At 47.9% G+C, this 16,403-nt stretch overlaps 3 protein-coding genes across 3 annotated transcripts; 1 reads left to right on the forward strand and 2 right to left on the reverse strand.

Annotated features, from left to right (window-relative positions):
• Positions 1-352: 352 nt before the first annotated feature.
• F4812DRAFT_455913 (glutamate synthase) lies at positions 353-7,099 on the reverse strand (the record flags this gene model as incomplete). The annotated part of the gene is made up of 8 exons (XM_047936900.1): positions 353-482; positions 534-3,162; positions 3,218-3,465; positions 3,524-5,960; positions 6,017-6,688; positions 6,756-6,796; positions 6,861-6,914; positions 6,975-7,099. The coding sequence occupies 8 exons, from the start codon at positions 7,097-7,099 to the stop codon at positions 353-355; spliced, it is 6,336 nt and encodes a 2,111-aa protein (XP_047794124.1).
• Positions 7,100-12,618: 5,519 nt separating this feature from the next.
• F4812DRAFT_193740 (Apc15p protein-domain-containing protein) lies at positions 12,619-14,503 on the forward strand. The gene is made up of 2 exons (XM_047930154.1): positions 12,619-12,910; positions 12,983-14,503. Exons 1-2 carry the CDS (start codon positions 12,875-12,877, stop codon positions 14,117-14,119), a joined length of 1,173 nt encoding a protein of 390 aa, XP_047794125.1. The 5' UTR covers positions 12,619-12,874; the 3' UTR covers positions 14,120-14,503.
• F4812DRAFT_193880 (uncharacterized protein) lies at positions 14,383-16,077 on the reverse strand. Its single transcript, XM_047930155.1, has 5 exons — positions 15,994-16,077; positions 15,812-15,901; positions 15,296-15,523; positions 15,082-15,175; positions 14,383-14,852 (listed from the first exon to the last, which is right to left on the reverse strand). The coding sequence occupies exons 2-5, from the start codon at positions 15,820-15,822 to the stop codon at positions 14,646-14,648; spliced, it is 540 nt and encodes a 179-aa protein (XP_047794126.1). The 5' UTR covers positions 15,823-15,901; positions 15,994-16,077; the 3' UTR covers positions 14,383-14,645.
• Between the last annotated feature and the right edge of the window lie 326 nt (positions 16,078-16,403).

Consider the following 16,403-nt stretch of genomic DNA (forward strand, 5'->3'; position numbering starts at 1 on the left):
TCTTCCTTTCCATTCCGATTCTTTTTTAAAAACGAAAAAAAAAAAAAAAAAAAAACGCGACACAAATAACAGATAGAAAAGAAAACACCCAGTCTCATCCCTCTTACATTTCTTCTTCGTGGTATCGTTTCGTGATTCAGCTAGTCGTAACAAAGTCAACATCAATGCCAACGTTCCTTCTGCGCCTCCCAGGGTTTTAAATAGTAAAAACACCGAGCCTGTCCAAAGATCCATGCGTTTCGACATAGCTAGCTATACATTTCCGCTCCTCTTTTTCGATTTTTCTGGTGTTCCCGTTAAAGTGACCCCCTTTTCCCCTCTTTTTTTTTGTTTTCTTTTTATAAGGATACAATTACGCCGCGGCAACACTAAAGATTTCCTGCGCTGTGTGCTTTACAATGCCACCAGTGACGGGCAGGTTAGTATAGTGCTCTAGGTATAGGTCGACCTCACGAGCGGCTTGTCGTCCTTCGTTAATACCCCTAGTTATAATTAGTATGGTCGAACCCAGTTTAGGAAATGAGATAACTTACCAGACGATTAGCGACTGTCCACGACGACAGTCGCCAGCCGCGAAGATGCCCGGTACATTGGTGGCATAGGAGCCAGCAGGAGTCTTGACGTTCTTTCGAGCGTCCTTCTCGATCTCGTCGCCAAGAACACGAGCCTCAGGGCCGAGGAAACCCATGGAGAGGAGGACAAGGTCAGCGGGGAAAAACTGCTTAGTATCCTCGAGCTTCTTCATGTCCCAACCCCCAGTAGCAGACTTAGTCCACTCGACGCGAATGGTGTTGATACCCTTGACACGACCGTTGCCATCGTCTACAAACTCCTCGGACATGATGCAGTACTCACGAGGATCCTTGCCCATGTGCTGAGCCACTTCCGTGTGGCCGTAGTCAACGCGGTAGATACGAGGCCACTGCGGCCAGGGGTTGTCACGGCCTCGTTGTGGTGGAGGCTGAGGCAGGAGCTCGAAGTTGATCACTGATTTGGCGCCATGACGGACAGAAGTACCAATGCAGTCGTTACCAGTGTCACCACCGCCAATGACCACGACGTTCTTGTCCTTGGCAGAGAGGTAAGCATTATCAGCTAGTTCGGAGTCGAGTAGCGATTTAGTATTCTTATGCAGGAACTCCATCGCAAAGTGGATGCCGTCGAGGTTGCGGCCCTTGATAGGAAGGTCTCGAGCAACCGTGGCACCAGTTGCAATAACTACAGCGTCGTTCTTCGCCTTCAAGTCCATCAAGGTAATGTCCTCGCCAACAGTGACTCCAGTCTTAAACTGTACGCCCTCGGCAGCCATGAAGTCCGTTCGACGCTTCACGACACGCTTGTCGAGTTTCATGTTGGGGATACCGTACATGAGTAGACCGCCAACTCGATCGGCACGCTCATAGACAGTAACAGTATGCCCAGCCTTGTTCAGTTGGTCGGCACAAGCAAGGCCAGCAGGTCCGGAACCAATAATGGCGACCTTCTTTCCAGTTCGCACCTCAGGCGGGTGTGGTACCATCCAGCCCATCTCGAAGCCACGGTCAATAATTGCGCACTCGATGGATTTGATACCAACAGGATCCTCGTTGATGCCAAGAACACAAGCACCTTCACAAGGCGCAGGGCATACGCGACCAGTAAATTCGGGGAAATTATTAGTCATGAGCAGGCGGTTGAGAGCATCTTGCCACTGGTTCTGGAAGACTAGTTCGTTCCACTTCGGGATAATATTGGAGATGGGACATCCCGTATCGGATTGACAAAATGGAACACCGCAGTCCATGCATCGCGCGGACTGGTACTTGAGTTCATCTTCGCTCAGACGTTGAGATAGCTCTGCCCAGTCCTTGGTCCTCGTCTTGACGCTGCGATACTTTTCTGATCGACGTTGGTATTTCATAAATCCCTTCGTCTTGTCGAGAACCAGAGCACGTTTCTTCTCAGCAGCATTGTCACCGATGGTCTCCTCGATATCCTGAAGCTTCGCGGCCTTCTCCTCCTTCTTGGCTTGGACACCGGAAACAATGGGGAGGTTGTACTCGGCACGTTTTGCCTCAGCAGCCTTAGCAGCTTCTTCTTCAAGCACCCGCTTGTAGTCGACCGGAAGGACCTTAACAAAGCGCGGGAGCGCCCTGTTGAAGTCAACGAGGATGCGAGCAGCCAACTCGGATCCAGTGTAATGGTGGTGATCTTCAATTAATCCACGGAGGAAAGCAATCTCGGTAGGGTCCTCAACCTCGGAGGCCTCAACCATCTCCGTGTTGAGCTTGGCCACGAAGTCGCCGTGAATGTCAAGAACATAAGCGATACCGCCTGACATACCAGCAGCGAAGTTGCGACCAGTACTTCCCAAGATGACGACACGGCCACCAGTCATGTACTCACAACCGTGGTCGCCAACACCTTCAACGACTGCTGTCGCACCCGAATTCCGAACAGCGAAACGCTCGGCAGCGACGCCTCGGAAGAAGCAAGTACCGCTGGTGGCTCCGTACAAGCAAACATTACCAATCAAGACGTTTTCTTCAGCCTTAAATACAGCCGACCGAGGAGGATAGATAATAAGTCGACCACCCGACAGACCCTTGCCGACATAATCGTTGGCATCGCCTTCCAGTTCCAATGTGACACCAGGAGCAAGGAAGGCACCAAAAGACTGACCGGCAGAGCCCTTAATATTGACGTGCACTGTGTCCATTGGTAGGCCAGCTTCTCCGTATCGCTTGGAAATTTGGTAGGACAGCGAAGTACCCATGGCTCGGTCCGTGTTGACAATATCACACTCGATACGAGATGGAAGTCCCTTATCAAGGGTTAATTCAGCTTCTGAGATGAGTTTGTTGTCAAGTCGGACATAGAGACGGTGGTCCTGCTTTCGAACGTTAAATGTTGCGACGCCGGGTCGGAGCTTGTGGGCAGGTGTAAGGATAAGCGAGAGGTCAATGTTGGCGGTCTTGTTAGTTCGCAGATCATCCCGGACCTTAAGGCACTCTACATGCCCCACCATTTCGTTGATCGTCCGGAATCCAAGCTGGGCCATGATGGCTCGGAGCTCATTGGCGACGTAGTAGAAGAAGTTGATAACATGCTCAGGTGTACCCTTGAACTTCTTACGAAGCTCCGGGTCTTGAGTGGCGATACCTACAGGGCAAGTATTGAGATCTGAGGTAGAATTAGTAAGTTGGATATCATTATTCAGACTTGAAGAATTACTTACGGCACTTCCTCATCATGATGCATCCCATGGCGATTAAGGGAGTCGTAGCAAAGCCCCATTCTTCGGCACCAAGTAGACAGGCGATGGCAACATCACGTCCGGTTCGGAGTTGACCATCTGTCTGGACCACAACTCGCCCACGCAGATCGTTCAAGACAAGGGTCTGATGAGTCTCGGCAAGACCAAGTTCCCAAGGTAAACCAGCGTACTTGATACCAGTCCACCTGCTGGCACCAGTGCCGCCATCACTAAAGAATCAAGTTAGTCGTAACCGCGAAGTATATTGGGAAATCCATAATAACTCACTGTCCAGAGATTAGAATATGATCAGCCTTTGCTTTTGCGACACCAGAAGCGACAATACCAACACCTGTCTCGGAGACGAGCTTGACGGAGACGCGAGATCGGGGGCTTGAGCACTTTAGATCGTAGATGAGTTGCTTTAGATCCTCAATGGAGTAAATATCGTGATGAGGAGGAGGCGAGATAAGACCGACACCAGGAGTCGAGTGACGGGTTCGAGCAATAGATTTGGACACCTTGTGGCCAGGAAGTTCACCACCCTCACCAGGCTTGGCGCCTTGTGCCATCTTGATTTGCAGTTCATCAGAATCGGCAAGATATGCTGATGTGACGCCGAACCGTCCCGAAGCAACTTGCTTGATGGCAGACCGCATTGTGTCGCCATTGGGCATTACTTGCGATCGCTCAGGGTCCTCTCCACCCTCACCGGTATTTGATTTGCCACCTAGTCTGTTCATAGCAACAGCTAGAGTAGAGTGAGACTCCATGGAAATAGAACCGTAGGACATAGCACCGGTGCAGAATCGCGTAACGATTGCCGTCCACGGCTCTACTTGTTCAATCGGAATCGGGTTGCTCTCCTCGAATTTGAAGTCAAGCATACCACGCAGTGTGCAAGCCTTAATCTGCTCATACTCCGAACGAGAGTACGCCTCGTACGATTTGTCATTCTTGGTGCGCACAGCATCTTGGATATTCGCGATGGAGGTTGGGTCATTAACATGAGCTTCACCACCATCACGCCAGTGGTATTCGCCAGACTCCGGTAAACCGGGAACTCCGACGGTGTAGCGGGAGGGGAAGCCGCGTTCGTGGAAACGGAACGCATCTTCGGCGATGAGCTCAAACGTGAGGCCCTTGATACGGGAAGCTGTACCCCTAAAACATCGCTCCACGACTTCGTCATCAACGCCTAAAGCCTCGAAGATCTGAGCACCCTTATAACTGGCCAAAGTCGAGATGCCCATCTTGCTCATGACCTTAAGGATACCACCATCGCAAGAGTGCTTGTAGTTGGCAATAAGAGTATCATCAGAAAGCTTCTTTCGGATCAAGCCCTCACGGTTAAGCTTTAGAATACACTCCATTGCCAGATATGGGTTGATAGCATCAGCACCATAGCCGAGCAAGACGCACATATGATGAACTTCTCTGGCCTCCGCAGTTTCGAGCACAATAGCCGCCATAGATCGCCACTTATTACTGACGAGATGGTGGTGTACCATACCCGAGGCGAGAAGTGACGAGACAGCCACGCGGTCGGCAGACGTCTTTCGGTCGGAAAGAACAATGATGCGATCCCTGGCTTCGATAGCAGCGGTAGCTTCGTTGCAAATAAAGTCAAGATGCTTCAGGTATCCAGCAGTGCCCTCCGATTTAGGGAAAGTGAGATCAATCGTTTTGACAGTCCATTCAGGGTGAATCTTGGACATGTTGATTAAGGAGTTGAATTCGGGAATGGACAGGATCGGGCTTGGGAGAAGTAACCGAGCGCACTGGGAAGGGTCCATCTCGAGCAAGTTACCTTGTGGCCCAACATAGCACTCCAAGGACATAACAATAGACTCTCGAATAGGGTCAATAGGGGGGTTCGTGACCTGGGCAAAAAGCTGTCGGAAGTATTCGTAGAGTAAACGAGGAGCTTGAGAGAGGCAAGCCAAGGGAGCGTCATTGCCCATAGATCCCAATGCCTCCTTCTCGTCTGAAGCCATGGGTGCGAGCAGCAAGCTGACCTGTTCATAAGTATATCCGAAAGCAAGTAGTAGAGGGTCTTCCTGGAGCCGGCTAGAGTCTGGTTTCGCTGCAATATCTATAGATTTCTCCTCCGATATTTTACCTAGGACCTTCGGCAAGCTAATAAGCTCTTTATCGATCCAAGAGCGGAAATCAACACGGCTAGAAACAGTGGCCTTAAGCTCCGAATCGTCGATCAACCGGCCGGCTTGGGTATCGACGAGAAGCATGCGGCCCGGTTGTAGCCTACCCTTCTGAATCACTCGTTCGGGATCAATGTGAATAGTACCGACTTCCGAGGCGCAGATAATGCGGTCATCGTCCATAATGTAGTATCGACAAGGACGAAGACCATTTCGGTCCAAGTTAGCACCACAGAATCTACCATCGGCGAACGTAAAGAGAGCGGGGCCATCCCACGGTTCCATCTGGCATGCCGCCCATTCATAGAATGCAGCTTTCTTAGGGTCCATGGCAGTATTACCTTGCCAGGCCTCAGGAACCATCAACATGACGGCCTCGGGTAATGAAAGAACACCGTTGATAGTAAGAAGCTCTAGAACATTGTCAAAAGCAGCCGAGTCAGAGCCACCGGCTTCAACAATCGGGTACAAATGTTCAAGCTCATCACCAAAAATATCGGATTGCATGACACCCTCTCGGGCACGCATCCAGTTCTTGTTTCCGCGGAGCGTGTTAATCTCACCTGATAGGGGCGTTAGACATATATCATAATTATGGGCATTCTAGAGCTACACATACCATTATGGGCTGCCCACCTCAAGGGTTGAGCGCGATCCCAAGAGGGGAAGGTGTTGGTAGAGAAACGAGAGTGTACAAGGGCGAAATGTGCCTCGTAATCAGCATTTACCAGATCATGGTAATATTGGTATACTTGGATGGGAGCAAGCTGTCCCTTGTAGACAATATTCTTGTTAGAGAGCGAGCATAAATAGAACCAGTTATGCAAGCCGATGGAGTGGGTAGCACGCTTTCGAAGGACATACAATTGTCGTTCGAATAGTCTCTCGTCGAATTTCTCTGGGTCCGTCATTTCAGGAGCATTTCCAGAGCCATACGCAGAAGCAAGAACAACAAAAGGTTGCAGAATGAATGGCTCGCGCGAAGACGCAGCAGGTCCAAGGAGAGAAGAGTCTACAGGAGGTGATCGCCAACCCAAAACTCTTAACCCCAGCGATTCGGCAATATCTTCCAACTGCCTCTTCGACTCCTGCAAAGTTTCCTCATCCGGCTTGAAGAAAAGGTTTCCCACAGCATATTGTCCCAGAGGAGGCAGTTTAATGCCTTCCTCCTTTTCGAAGTTCTTGATGAAGAACTTGTGGGGAATCGATGTCATAACACCAGCGCCATCGCCATCCCGTGCATCAGAACCAACCGCACCACGATGGGTCATGTTGCAAAGGAGGTTGCGAGCTATGTACAGTTAGCTTGCAGATCTGAATACGTTTTTTTTTTCTAGTTAATTTCGTTGGAAACTGACCATCGCTAACGATTTTGTGGCTCGCCTTGCCTTTGATGTGGCTATACAGGTTATTAGTCGCATATTTCGCAGATAACAAAGAGGTTGACAACACAGGTCTCATACCAGGCGAAACCGACACCGCATGCATCTTTTTCCAAGCTCGGATCGTATAGTCCTCTGAGAAGATTTAATCAGTTCTATAACCACGTAGCAGCTGGTTGACTACTCTGGACATACTGCTTCACCGGGAGGGCGCCAGCCCAGGAATCGTTGTTTTCTGTTTGATATTCATAAGGATGGTAGGCATCGGCCTCGGACTCTATATGTGTGTGTCTATCGTCGAAGTCGGCAGGAAGGCCCATGTCAGGCAAGGAAAACGGGATAGCCAGAAGGGGTGGGAGTACTGGGAGAGAGTCGGAGGTGTCTAGATTGCCTCGAGAGACGCGGCCCCGATATATGTAAGTGCGTATACGGCGGATAAGAGCAGCTGACGCTGCTTAAACGTCAGGTCTCTTGTCTAATCTACGAATTCTATGTCAGCCCCTAGTCGTTAAGCCTTGAACCGGCAGATATAGCAAATGATGACAACGTGAAAGATAACGGAGAGTAGAATTCCTTGGCTGATCCAATGACAGGTCCGGAACACCAGTAGATTCGATATTGCGGGGGGGTTTTTTCCTAAGGTGGTGGGCGTTTAAATGAGGGAAATGTAGTGCGGGGTGGTTGATGTACAAGCAAAACAAACGCTCAGCGCAACTTCTTCTTTCTTTCCTATTCTCCGTTATTTTTTTCTTTTTAATCCCTTGTATATTGAAGGAGGGAGGAGATGGGCCCTTGTGACACCTGCAGATGGAATGTATAGTAGAAACTCTAATCCAGCACTAGATTGGTGTTTGTCCAACACCTAAAAAACTTTATATTCAACAACCAATCAGGAAGAATTGAAATGGGTCCTGAACTTTTTTTTAATAGATAAAAACTTCGTAATCCGTTTTTTCCCACTTGGGCGGGAAGGAGGGAAAGAGGAAAAGTCCCAGCCAATATTAGAAGTGGCTTTGTCGATGAGGACAAGATAAAGAATAAGCGATTCTGAGTGAATGGTCCCGAATGCACCACTGGCGTCATTGAACTTGACGAGAAAGGCTACCACGACATACCCATGCAGATGTAACTTGAATCAGGATACCCTGTTCACAAAATCATGGGTATCCTCACAGTAGTGGCGTGGGGAAAAGATACCGTAAACAGCCAATGGCAGAGCTTCCAAAGCGCAACTATGCGGCTATCGATCTTGCGTTTGATAGGTTGATGATCGTGCATATGATGCTTGTTTGACCCCGATACTTCAAGTTATCATCCGTGCGATATAGGACAAGGGGGGTTTTTGTTTTCTCTTTGCGCTGGCCATTTGGAGAAGCTCACGGGTTTATCCACGGGAGACTAACTTTTTTTTTGTCTTCTACCCAGAATTGACAACCCATGAATGTGTATTGACTTATCCAAACACTGGCCGTCTCTCTCTCGCTCAATCCCTCTTCCGATTTCTAGGTATACAGAGCCCATAATCCAGGTTTTCCGCTTCCGGGTCGACTTCCGCTGATTTATCGTTGTGGTCATTGGGGGGAGGTTGTCCAATGTGTTGTGTTATGGATGTAAGAATTGTAGAAAAATGCGTAGTTGTACTTACAGATTCAAATTTTGCGTAATGCTCTCTGTCTCTCTAGCTTGATGCTCTTGAGAGTGTGCGTAGGAAAAAGGAATCTTGAGTCTCTCAAGTAAAAGCTGGGTATCTCGCTAATTGATCTGGCAAGAGAAGGAAAAGGAAAAGGAAGAGAGAGTAGCCGGAGGGGGAATGTGGCAAGAAGCCAGGCTTTTATCGATGTATGTATCAGGCAGAGTGACAGAGGAGCCAAGTCGGGTTTAGAGATCAGATCAAAGCTCGTACGCAAGTTCCCAAGTCAGTAGGGGGAAGAGAAAAAAAAGATTTTATTCATAGGGAAGAGTAACGAGTAACGAGATGGTGTAGAACCCGAACGTGGAGACGTGATCGGCCTCCTCCACTGGGTTCTTAGCCCCAGTCATCAGTAATAAGACTCTACATCTAAGTGGGGGAGGGGCAGGAGATGGCCGAAGGACGGACGACAAGTCCTTTCAGAACCCGGCATACTGTTTGCGTCTATTGGTCTAATTGGTCTGTTGGTTTAGACTGAGCGGCTAGTTGTTTCGGTGATGTTACCGGAGTTGATTTTCCCTTTGACTTTTCTCTTTTCTACATACAAAGTTCCTTTTAGCCCGCGAAGATTAACAAATGCACTCTGCTGATTGGTTTTCTATTACAAGGTCCATGGTAGTTGCTAGTGAAATCCCCATAAATTTTTTTCTTGTTTAGTCTGTTCAAAGGTAGCGCTGCAGTGCTGTCTAGACACCTAGGTATGATGTTGCTAAAATGTTGCTGTTGCATACACGCCTACCTAACCTACCTACATATACCACATACACAACACAGCATCCGGCCGCAACCTAAGCTTTGCCTCTAGAGTCATACGTGCAGGAAAATGAAGAGGAAAGGGTGATATTCGCACAAACTCGGGGTTTGACATATGTATGCTCTAGCTGTACTTACATGACATTTACTTTATAAAAAACGCATCCAATAGGCGTGATTGCTATTCTATGCGATCGAAATAGAAATGGTGTAAGATCCGGTGAATAAAAAGCAAGGGGTGTGTCATCCGTGTAGAAATTCATTGATTTTTTGTGACCTTGGGAGATTGCCATGCTGGTGTACGGGGTTACCACAACTAAAGGGAACCTAACTTGAAATGCAACATGCCATCAAGTTGAGATGATACTTTTCCTTACTTACCTACCTTCCTGAGTTTTGTTAGTTGCTAATTTGACTCGTTTCCCCTCTTCGTCCCTATTCTTCTAGCGTTGTGTCTAAGTATTTGTTTGTCTGCCTACCTAGGAGGTGGTTATGCCAGCGCTGATCTTGTTAGCACGCAAGGCAAAAAGAATTAGCACCGTTTGCGGCCTTCTAAAAGTCAAACCCGCTATATACAGACAGGCGAAGATTGGCATGTATATAAGGCAATACTGTGATGACGCAGTCTTGTACAGTCTATCCCATGGCCCTGGTTCATTGGCGGTCGGCCCCCTTAAGGACCGCGTCTGACAGACATGAATCTATTCGCTTATGAGGCAACTTGTTCGCTTCTGATTGAAGCTTCGCTAAATCGAAAGAATAAAAATTTGATGAGTGTCTGCCGTTGATCGGAGGTCTGTTGTCTCAAAAACAAGCTACGTAGCCGCAAATGAGCATCTGAGTACCAAAAACGCCAATATGGACATAGCTAAAGTCCAATTCCAGAAGTCACCCTGCGCACCCCACACAGGCATGCATATCCAGATGACAAGGGTCTTTCCCAGGTCGAGTCTCACTCTCTCACTTCCATGTTGACGGATTGGCGGATGTAAAGCAGAGCTCGCCCGAAACGTCAATTGAGTAACTTACAGCTTGAGAAAGTCCGTCCATTTAAATGAATATCCAATCAACACTCAACCTCGCACCAGAATCGTAAGAGAGACCCATGGCCCGATGTCGCGTCACCCGCTGCTGCGGCACACTAGACATTTAGACATTATACTACCTACGTACTGACAGTATACAGGGCGTGTGGATATATATGCATCGTGTCTACATGGAAGTATGTGGCCTTTACACTATGCAGCTATATATGATGGGGCTAGGTAGCAGATGGCAGGATCCGAGGAGGACAAATCCGTATACAAGAGCCTCCATTTGGGGTGTGGTGCGTGGCAGCGTGGGGTATACCATTTTTTTTTTTCATTTTCCAGAATAGACAAATACCTTGCGAGAACCAAATAGCAACGGGGGAATCAACTAAGGTGCCTCGTTCCTCGGATGTCTCACGTATGTATGTTCGTCGTTCAAAAGGGCCATGCCGTTATATCCCTCAACGACTACTAGAATGTCTTGCCGAGCTTACGTAGCTGTAGGTACCTTTTAATTTAATTCGCCTCCGAGGCCCTGGACCAAAACCTTCGCTAAGAAGACTTGTATAAATTATATCTTAATGATTTATATCTAGTTAATTCAGGACGAGTTTGGAGTTAATTTGAAGTTTCAACTTTTAGCCGTAACTAAAAGTTTGATAAATAACAGGTACTTAATTAATTTTATAAAGATTAAAATGTAATTACCAACTGACTTTGTTATTTGTTGCTACTGTTATTGTTGCTCGTGCTCGTGCTTATGCTTTGCGAGATTTGCTTAGAAACAGCTCTCCGGCTTTCCTCCCCCTTCTGCTCGGTGCTATTCTGCCAGGCGAACCTGCATTTGATTTTAAGCAAGAAGGACTGCAGAGTTACATACATAAATATCTACAGAAGTTGGATATATGACCAGGGTTATAGAAGACTAATGCTAGATGTGTCCAAGCCGCGTGACCTTCCGTACCATTGCGCTCTTAGTTCATCTCATCGGTTCGCTTTACGGGCCCTGTAAAGGTATAAAGTAAAAGAATCGACAGCAGCAAATAGTCAAATACCACCAATCAAAGTGCTTGTTTAATGCGACGAGTGTTATCTCGCACTAGGGTTCCTTATGAGCCATTAGTTAGGTCCTAGACCCGTAGCCAATCTAGATCTCGGCGAATATATGACAAAACCGCGGGCCTCTAAGTTATTCCTAAGCGTGGGTGGTGGTATAGACCACGCGATTCGGAAACCATTGTTCGTCAGATTCCCGGGCCCCGTCTGTTAACAAACTTTAGGTACAAAACATCACTCTGTCCCGCCGTCCAAACGTTTATTTCGTACTGTATCTCAGGACTTATTCAGCAAGCTCGAAACCAGAGGGATCAAGCGAGATCGGCCTGTTGAAATCGGAACAAGCCTTGAGGACATGTACATACGTAGTAAGGTTTCCCCCCAAATCCCCCTCCTGATCCCTGCTGTCGCGGAGGAAGCGGGGCGGACTTAATTAAAAAAGGCTGACGGACGGCGGGGGCCAGGTCCCCCAGCACGTGCACCGCATATGTAGGATATACTACCTAGGCCGGCTAGGTAGGTAGGTATGCAGGTAGGTGTTAGGTAGTGCAATACATAGTACGTAGTAAGGGAAGGATGTATTTGTTGTCCCTTCTAAGCGCAAAGAATTCCCACTTTGCGTTCCGAAAACTCCCGTAGCTCAGCAACAAGTCCCGTGGACCAGCCTAAATAAATGGGCATACAATCGAACACGCCTACATGCTAACATACGTAGTATGTATATATACTATGGGCCTACGGCTCGTGTGTGTGAACCGCGGCTTCACCGCTGTCGCCGATGCTCGTAACCGTACGATGAGCTTTGACTAATGAGTTCAGGGTATTCTCATTACCTGATGAAAATATATTTCGGGTTATTATTCGTCAGTAAGTGTAATTTGGGAAGACTTGACTTGCTGCATCAAAGCTCTCTCTCTCTCTCTCTCTCTCAGATGAAAAATTTCTTTATTGTCAGCCACGTTTTGAGGCCCTTATTAATATTAATTTTTTTTTTTTTTTTTTTTTTTTCACTTTCCTTCATCGTCTCCCTCGCCTTGACCTTGGTCCGTTAGAGGTACCTAATCACATGCTCACAGGACGAAATATTCAGGTGTAGTATAAACGCTAATGTCTTGAAGGTGTAAAGTGTTGAATATATTATCTAATAACCTTTAGATCTACTACAAACCTTATTATTAATAATAATATTATTATTATTATTTCTTAATTTTATAATCCTTAAACACGATAGCGATTGCTTATGATAAAGCTCTTTCCTTGTGCACTGAGATTCCCAACTGCGATTTGCACCTACCTTGGATAACTTAGGTACCTAACTAAATGGAGTGGTTTGCTTAGTCATAGCGAAATCCGTAATAATAATTCTTCAATTGGAGCCTCACCACATCCCACTTTTGAATCTTGCAGTAACGCCTTTCTTCTTCTTTTTTACCAGGACCGGAAACAAACTCATACGAAATGTCCAATTGTTCGGCATCTCGAAGAATCACTAATTAACATCTAGTCGGGGACATTACTCTCCCTCGTTCTTGTTCCAAATCCAGCTCAGCTCAGCTCGACCGACCATGTTATCCCTCCTCCCAGACCTAACACCACGCGACGTACGCCTACTCCGCCCGATACCACATCCCCGGCTAATATTCTAGCTTCAAAGCTAACAATGGTAGAACTAGTCGCACTCACTATGGTACACCTCCTCCCGTAACCCCCTCTCCTCGAGCTTCGCCTACGATGCGAACCCACACCAGCTACAACAGCAGCACCAGCCGCAGCAGCAACAGGATGGTTCTGCCGGATCCCCCTATGGAGTTAATAACTACCGTCGCGGGGCACACCTGGTAGAGCGGTCACCGCTTGCACGTCTCCGTGTCGATGAGCAGAACCTCGAGCGCCGCCGCTTGAACGTCGCCAACTTTGGCAGCGCCTGGCTGAAGCCCCCCGGCATCCCTAAGACCTTGCATCAGCTACGCGAGGAACGCCGCGAGGCAGAAGAACATCAGGAGGCCCTACGTCGCGAGCAGCTTGCTCAGGAGCTTGCTGAGGCCGAGGCCGCGGGCGTTAACGCCGTCGACGCCCAGGGCGATGATGGAGTCATGGACGACGTGCAACTAGACGGAGCTCGGGATCTTGACGAAGACATCCCCGAGGCGGACGCTGACTTTGGTATCGGGTCTGACGAAGACGAAGACGAAGACGACGGAGATGAAGACGACGAAGACGAAGACGAAGATGATGACGAAGACGACAGTGATGATGACGACTCTGACGATGATGGAGATGACGAAGATGATCCAGAGCAGAGGGCAGCATACGCGGAACAGCAGCTCATAGCGCAGCAGATGAGGCAAGCCGACGACGCGTTCCGAGAATCGGCAGCTCGCGGCCGAGACAGCAATTACTATGGGGTCGATGATGAAGTAGACGACGAAGACCAGGCCCAAATGATCGAAGAAGACGACCTGCTAGGCCACGGAGACGGCGCAGGTATGGATATGGACGCCGATCTCGACGACGACATCCCCGAAGCAGAAGACGGAGGCTATGAGCATACGGATTCTGAAGTGGAGATGAGCAGTGACGAAGACGAGGACGACGACCAAGCTGAGATGAGTTTTGCCGCGCAGGTCTCCCAGCAAGCGTCCCAGCAAGCATCCCAGCAGCAAAGGCTCAGGCATAGTCTAGCACGCAGCGACGCGACGCGACACAGCCTTGCTATCAGCGACATACTATCCCATGACGGTGACAGCATCGGAAGCAGCCCGCAATTCCAACGACGAGCCAGCGGTGCGGCACGTCGAGCTCGAGGGTGAAGGTAAATAAGGAAGCTATTGCACCTTGCATATCCATCGCATCACGTTGCATTTTCTCTAACTTAAGATACCCATCATCCCCTTTTATTACTCGTTCTTCTGCCACCTCCTATGGAGATTCTGTAGCCAGCCAACCGGTGTTCAGTATTTTCTAATGCAAAAGAGGACAGTAAAAAGCTGAAATATAATACATTTGATTACAAGACTTATAAGATGGCCGACCGGCCCATCACTCCCAAATGTACTCGTGAATTCGTACCGTAGGTATTGTGCAGTACGCCCTCCTATTCAGAGAAACCCAAGTAATAATAACCCCTTTACATATCATATCGCTCCCACACCAAACATTAGGTACCGAAACGCCTTTTTCATAATGCCTTGCTTTTCTTGTTGTGGTGTCTCCCATTCACTCTAAATCTCTTTTTTGGTCAGGATAGCATCGTTATCTCGTCTAGTCTCGTAGATAACATCCATAAACCGCAAAACTTGGATGCATAGAGGGATAGAAGCCGCAGGAGAAATCAAATCAAAATAACCAGACGTAGACGAAAATCAAGACGACAGCGGCGAAGAAGGCTAGCCAAACCTTCCAACCGACACCTGTGCGCTCGGCCATGACAAGCATGCGGTTCATGGTACCGCGTAGCCTGAGCCTCGTCGAATCGAAAGTATCGTTCATCTTCTCCGCGAGCGCCGAAGATTCTCTGATCTCGACGCCGATAGCCGTCGTCATCTTAGGACCGGGGCAAGGTTGCGTCAGCATAAATCTATTTCATATAGTTCACTTGTCCTTTGCTCATCTCATGTCTCAAACTTTCTCTTGCGCAGCTACACTGGTTGTTGCCATGTTCTTTGCCTTTTGAAGATGATATAATATAATAGTAATAAAATATCCAAAAGCAAGCAAGCAAAACCTTTCCCCCGCAACTTACGCGCAGCATCAACAGCAGGACGAAACTCACATCTTTTAGGATCTTGACCTTCCCTAAGATGCCCTCGACCTGCTGGTCGTTCTGGCTCTCGAGCTCGTTGAGCACCGCGTCGCTGTACTGGCCCCTATACATATTTCCATACCAGTTAGCTCATTCCCTTTCCCTCTCGGATTTCAGGCACAGGGGCTCTAGGGATATAGGTAGATAGTTGTGTGTATAGGTAAGTTGGTAGGTTATCCCATACCTCGAATTCGGTGTCGCCGCCCTGTAACTTCCCCTACTATCCACGCCTAGATACGTGTTGCTCCCACCGGCTGGTGCGCCGTTACTTCCCCCGGGATACCCATATCCATAACCGCCTAGGGCCGGGCTCGCTCGCCTCGTGGGGTCGGCGCTATTACGCCCGCTGCCGTTGTACCCCTCGAACAGGGCGCTGCGGGAATCTCGCTGGTGGAGTGACGAGTGGCCGAACCTGCGACGATGCGTTTCTTGTTAGCTCGACCTATACAAATGGAAATAGCTCATAAGTTTCAAGTTCTCGTGTTATACATATGCCAGGCGCATATGCACGTAGATATGCAGCCACTTCCTCCCCCTTTTCCTTATCCCACCACGAAGCGGCGCTATCTTTATTAATCTCCTAGTGTCCCAAGAAACAAGCAACCCAGGTACCGGCGTCGTATATGTTATGGGAAAAGCATGATTCGACTCTTAAAAGAAATAAACTAAGCATTTCGATAAATGCCATGCTCGTACATACCTTGAAGCCATGCTATGATGAGGCGTATTCAGAAAAAAGATGTATGGGTAAGAACAGATTGGGTGACAACGTATCTTGTAGAAGCGGCAGCTGATAACAAGGTAAGCATTAATTAATTAACTTGAGCCGCCACGTGTGGCGTACAACTATGTTAATCAATGATAGGTACATTAGATACATACATAAAAAAACAAGGTTCGGCTAGCAATGCTGAAATTGGATGACACTAGCATCAACTCAAATGATTTGTATAAAGCTTGCAGCACATATTAATAGAAAGCTTAAGTCGACTTGATATGCCAGTGACAACCAATAATTAGGTACCAAGCTATTATGTACCTGGGTACCTAGGTACTTATTTCAAACTCGTGAGAGACTTATGAGAAACTAAATCAGCAATATCTCGCATACCTCACATACCTCACATAAAACACTACAATATATAAGCAATAAGTACATCCTACAAATTATAAACTAACAGAAGTCTAAACTATAATTCGGGCAAATCTATCTTACATGTGGATGGTAAGCATCAAATATAAACCTGTCACAAAATAAAGCAAGGGTCGTATAGTCCATGGTTTATAATATA

The sequence above is a fragment of the Daldinia caldariorum genome (assembly GCF_022478825.1).
Source record: "Daldinia caldariorum strain CBS 122874 unplaced genomic scaffold F4812scaffold_2, whole genome shotgun sequence".
In the NCBI taxonomy this organism is placed as follows: Eukaryota; Fungi; Ascomycota; class Sordariomycetes; order Xylariales; family Hypoxylaceae; genus Daldinia; species Daldinia caldariorum.